This window comes from Rhincodon typus, chromosome 11, assembly GCF_021869965.1.
Source record: "Rhincodon typus isolate 14 chromosome 11, sRhiTyp1.1, whole genome shotgun sequence".
Classification (NCBI taxonomy): Eukaryota; Metazoa; Chordata; class Chondrichthyes; order Orectolobiformes; family Rhincodontidae; genus Rhincodon; species Rhincodon typus.
Window position 1 is genome coordinate 1,400,129 of NC_063342.1, and position 5,900 is coordinate 1,406,028.

The 5,900-nt window shown below is 44.4% G+C and overlaps 2 protein-coding genes across 2 annotated transcripts in view; both read left to right on the forward strand.

Moving 5' to 3' along the window:
- trappc10 (trafficking protein particle complex subunit 10) overlaps positions 1–1,577 on the forward strand; it is a 49,205-nt gene extending 47,628 nt beyond the window's left edge. The window contains exon 23 of the mRNA XM_048603114.1: positions 257–1,577. Coding sequence (XP_048459071.1) covers positions 257–495 — 239 coding nt within the window. The 3' untranslated portion in view covers positions 496–1,577. The remainder of the gene's footprint in view (positions 1–256) is intronic.
- A 1,308-nt stretch (positions 1,578–2,885) lies between these two features.
- Positions 2,886–5,900, forward strand: part of pwp2h (PWP2 small subunit processome component) — a 55,534-nt gene continuing 52,519 nt past the window's right edge. Inside the window, exon 1 of the mRNA XM_048603011.1 lies at positions 2,886–2,963. Coding sequence (XP_048458968.1) covers positions 2,886–2,963 — 78 coding nt within the window. The remainder of the gene's footprint in view (positions 2,964–5,900) is intronic.

A 5,900-nucleotide genomic window follows, 5' to 3' on the forward strand; every position in this document is an offset into this window, starting at 1 on the left:
TGGGGACAGGTCTGTCCCTGTATAACACTGGGGTACAGTACCGGTGGGCACGGGTCTGTCGCTGTATAACACTGGGGTACAGTACCGGTGGGCACGGGTCTGTCACTGTATAACACTGGGGTACAGTACCGGTGGGCACGTGTCTGTCACTGTATAACACTGGGGTACAGTACTAGTGGTGTAGCTGCTATCTGGGGTACTGGTGATCTGAGCTGGGTGTGTTTCTGTTTTAATGTGCTGTCTCCATGGCTTTCAGATAATTGGATAGAGAACGACACCTTGTCTGTGGACAGAAACCTTGATGAGCAGGTCGAGAGCAGTAGTATGAGGAGCCGAGGTAGCAGCCATTCGTCCAGCAGCAATGAGCACCGTGGTGTCCCAATGCCACGCTTGTTACCATTCTCCAGTGGCCAAGTCTTCAACACCAGCTCCAGCATGCAGATCCTTGTCATCCCCAGCCAGGACGACCACATGTTGGAGGTTAATGTGACGTGACTGGGCTCTGTGTTTTGCCAGCAGTCTGTCATGTGAGATGATGGGGCTCTGTCATGTGATCATGTTATGTAATGTAAAGTGACGTTGTGCTGATTTATCATTGGGGTTCACTGTACCATTTACAGGACAGCAATGTGTCACATGACAGTGCCCTAACATAGCATGACAGGAGCTGTCTCTCACTTGTAAATTCTTCTGTACAGTCAGCTCTGTGGGGAGTGGTGTTGTAATTATGTTCTGTCTTTGTATCAGTTATGCCGAAACATTCGTGACTTTCTTATAAATAAGGAAGAAATGATGTGATTTGGTATAAAAGTCACTCTATGTGAGCCATTGAGCCCCTCAGACAGCCCAATGAAACCCACTCAGTCCCTGGGCACCAGCTGCCCACTCCCATCCTGATATTCTGGGATCAGGAGCAATTCTGTGCCAGCTCCGTTAGATTCCAACTTCTACTTTCCCATTCTTCTTGTGAGCGAGATTGTATCTGAGACCAGGGCAGTGCAGACTGACACATCCAGTCTGTGAGCAGTGCACCAAGTTGGCCTCTGTCACTATTGTTCTCACAGCTGACCACACCTCTGTGTGATCGTTCCCCTTCCTATTGCCTCCTGATGGCTTTCGATTGAAATGATTTCCAGTTCAATCTGTGGTCTAATTGAATACTTCTTTATTTATTTACATAATCCTTAATTTTTAATCCAGGTTTAATTATATAAATATATGTGTATAGAGAGAGAGAGAGAGAGTAATATAAACTTTCAGAGCTTATGTTGTGAGTGGGTTCTGGGGCTGCTCAAATGAGCTGAGGCTGGAATGTCTCAACGAGAGCTCATTTACCTGTGACATCCCCAACAGCTCAATGTGTGGGGCAATTTGATAGCAGCTGGGGACTTTTGTAAATAGCTGGGAATTCGGTCAGGGGCTCAGTCAACACCTCGGGGTTCAGTATTTGCACCCAATAAAGAGATAATCTCTCAGCTTGGCATCCCTGTCAATTCAGCCTTGCTTTACTTGTGCTGAGAGCAGGGAAAATGTGGATGTGAATTGTGAACATTATATAAACATCAGCATCCTCGACATTTTTTTCTGCAGTGACTGACTTATTTTGTTATGTATCCTCTTACTTGGTGACTCTAAAAGAGAAAGTGAAATTTTCTCCTTTTAAATTGTTCCCTCATGGTGGCAATGTTGGAGCAAAAGGGGTAAACAAAGATCAGTACAGCACCAGAACAGGTCCTTCAGCCCACCAAGACTGTGTTGACACAAGACGCCTTTCTGAACTAAAAATGTTTCACCTCTACACATAAAGGTCTGAATCCCTCTATTCCCTGCCTGTTCATGTATCTGTGTAAAATATTTGCCTCTCACATCCCCCTTAAACTTTTCCCATTTTACCTTTTAAAGCTGTGTCCCCCAGTAATTGACATTTCTCCCTTGGGGAAAAAGACTCCAACTATCCATACCTCTCATATTTACGTAAACTTGTATCAGGTCACCCTTAAGCCTCTGACGTTCAATTGAAAACAAACCAAATTTTGTCCAATCTCTCCTCACAGCTAATACTTTCCAATCAGACAACGTCCTGGTAAACCATTTCTGTAGTCTCTCCGAAGTCTCCACATCCTTCTGGTAGTGTGGTGACCGGAACTGTACACAATATTCCAAATGTGGCCTCACTAAAGTTCTATACAGCTGCAACATGACTTGCTAATTTTTATACTCTATGCCCTGATCAAAGGCGGCAAACATGCCATAAACGTCCTTGACCACATTATCCACTGGTATTGCCATTTTCAGGGAACTGTGGACTATTACACCTAGGTCACTCTATGTTGATGTGACTAAGGGTTATGCCATTCACTATATACTCCCTTCCTGCTTTAGATCTTCCAAAATGCATCACCTCATTTTTATCCAGAAGAATCTCCATCTGCCGTTTCTCAGACCAAGTCTCCAGCCTGTCTATTTCTTGCCGTATCCTCTGGCAATCCTCCTCACTATCCGCAGCTCCCCTGATCTTTGTGTCATCCGCAAACTTACTAATCGTGCCACCTACATTCTCCTCTAAATCATTCATACAAATACATATGGGGTCCCAGCACTGATCCGTGTGGAACACCACTGGTCACAGAGCTCCAGTCTGAAAAACACCCTTCTTCCACTTCTCTCTCTCCTCTGACTAAGCCAGTTCTGTACCCATTTTGTCAGCCCACCATGGATTCCATGTGACTTTACTTTCCGTTTTAGCCTGCCATGTCTTCTTTTGTGAATTTGGATGCAACGTATTCATTAAGGACCTTGCCCACTTTCACAAGCTGTGTCCATAAATACCCTCCTTTTGAAATTGAGTTACCTGCTAGTATATTCTACTAGTCAAAGCTAAAGGAATGTCCTCTCTGATGGAAGGAAAGTGTGGGACCAGCTCCATTGAAAGACTGTTCTCAATAGCCATTCATCAGTGGAAGGTGACATGTTAATGTAGATGTGATGGTGATTATCCACGTAGAATTGATGAACTGCAAAGGTAAGATAACCATAGTTGGGATTGTGTACAGGCCTCCAAACAGCAATCGGGAGCTGGGGCACAAGATACACCAGGAGATAGAAAAGGTGTGTAAGAAAGGCAAGGTTACAGTGATCATGGGGGATTTCAATCTGCAGGTGGACTGGGAAAATCATGTTGGTAGTAGATTGCAAGAAAAGGAGTTTGTGGAATGTCTATGAGATAGTTTTTTGGAGCAGCTTGTGGTGGAGCCCACAAGGGAACAGGCCATACTGGATTTAGTGATGTGCAATGAGGCAGACTTGATAAGGGAGCTTAAGGTAAAGGAACCCTTAGGAGGCAGTGATCATAAAATGATAGAATTTACTCTGCAATTTGAGAGGGAGAAGATAGAATCAGAGGTAACGATATTACAGCTGAATAAAGGAGACTACAGCGGTATGAGGGAGGAGCTGGGCAGAATTGACTAGAAGAAGAGCCTAGCAGGAAAGACAGTGGAACAGCAATGGCAGGAGTTTCTAGGAGTAATTCAGGAGACACTGCAAAAATTCATCCCTAGGAAAAAGAAGCATGGTACAGGGAGGATGAGGCAACCATGGCTGACTAAGGAAGTCAGGGATAGCATAAAAGCAAAAGAGAAAGCATATAATGTGGCGAAGGGCAGTGGGAAACCAGAGGACTGGGAAGCTTACAGAGACCAACAGAGGGCAACAACAAAAAATGAGAGAGAAGATTAAATACGAGGGTAAGCTAGCCAGTAATATAAATGAAGACAGTAAGAGTTTCTTTAGGTATATAAAGGGCAAAAGAGAGGCAAAAGTGGACATTGAACCACTGGAAAATGACAGTGGAGAGATGGTAGTGGAGAACAAGGAAATGGCTGAGGAACTGAATAATTACTTTGCGTCAGTCTTCACGGTGGAAGACACGAGTAATATCCCAAAAATTCAAGAGAGTCAGGGGCAGAGCTAAGTATGGTGGCCATCACCAAGGAAAAGGTGTGAGTAAGACTGATTGGCCTGAAGGTGGATAAATCACCAGGACCAGATGGACTACACCCCAGAGTTCTAAAGGAGGTAGCTGAAGAGATAGTGAAAGTGTTTGTGGTGAAGTGTCCAGGAATCACTAGAATCTGGGAGGGTCCCAGAGGACTGGAAAATTGCTAATGTGACACCCCTGTTTAAAAAGGGAGTAAGGCAATAGATGGAAAATTACAGGCTGATTAGCCTAACCTCAGTCTTGGGTAAGATTTTGGAGTCCACTGTAAAGGATGAGATTTCTGAATATTTGGAAGTGTATGGTAAAGTAGGGCAAAGTCAGCATGGTTTCATCAAGGGGAGGTCATGCCTGACAAATCTGCTAGAATTGTTTGAGGAAGTAGCAAGCAGGCTAGACCAAGGAGAGCCAATGGATGTTATCTACCTGGCCTTCAAGAAGGCCTTTGATAAGGTGCCACACAGGAGGCTGCAGAGTAAGATAAGGGCCCACGGTGTTAGAGGCAAGGTGCTAGCATGGATAGAGATTGGCTGTCTGGCAGAAAGCAGAGAGTGGGGATAAAGGGGTCTTTCTCAGGATTGCAGCCGGTGACAAGTGGTGTTCCACAAGGGTCAGTGCTGGGACCACAACTTTTCACTTTGTACGTTAATGATCTAGAATAAGAAACAGTGGGCATTCTGGCTAAGTTTGCAGACGATATAAAGATAGGTGGAGGGACAGGTAGTATTGAGGAGGTGGCGAGGCTGCAGAAGGACTTGGACAGGTTAGGAGAATGGGCAAAGAAGTGGCAGATGGAGTACAACGTGGGAAAGTGTGAGGTCATGCACTTTGGTAAGAAAAACAAAAACATGAACTGTTTTCTAAATGGGGAGAAAATTCAGAAGTCTGAAGTGCAAAGAGACTTGGAAGTTCTAGTCCAGGATTCTCTCAAGGTAAACTTGCAGGTTTCGTCAGTGGTCAGGAAGGCAAATGCAATGTTGGCATTTATTTTGAGAGGACTTGAATATAAAAGCAGGGATGTACTGCTTTTTAATTTAAAAGAGGCTTTATAAGACTCTGGTCAGGCCACATTTGGAGTATTGTGTGCAGTTTTGTGCCCCATATCTCAGGAAGGATGTACTGGCCCTAGAGCAGTTTCAGAGGAGGTTCATGAGAATGGTCCCAGGAATGAAAAGCTTAACATATGAGGAACGTTTGAGGACTCTGGGACTATACTCATTGGATTTTAGAAGGATGAGGGGGGATCTAATTGAAACTTACAGAATACTGAATGGCCTGGACAAAGTGGATGTTGCGAAGATGTTTCCATTGGTAGGAGAGTCTAGGACCCGAGGGCACAGCCTTAGAGTAAAGGGAAGACCTTTTAGAACGGAGATAAGGAGAAACATCTTCAGCCAGAGAGTGGTGAATCTATGGAATTCACTGCCACAGAAGGCCAGGTCATTGAGTACATTTAAGACTGAGATAGATAGGTTCTTGATTATCAAGGGGATCAAGAGTTACGGGGAGAAAGCGGGAGAATGGGGTTGAGGAACTTATCAGCCATGATTGAATGGCGGAGCAGACTCGATGGGCCGAATGGCCTAACTTCTCGTCCTATGTCTTGTGGTCTTATGGTCTTATTATGAAGCGATAAACAATACAGGATACATCTGTTTAACACAAATTTAAATTTTCTTTGCACACCTTTCCAAAGTTGAATTCCGGCTGCATATTACAAGGAATTACATTACCATTTAAATATACAACTATTTGAAGTGACACATGAAAGCAGGGACATGGTTTCAGGAGAAAGGGCAGGACTGAGATGAGGAGGATTTCTTCACTCGAAGGGCAGTAAATTCAGATATCGGGTAACAGATGCCAGTCCTGCCAGGAAGCCCCAACCCATAAAGAAAAGAAT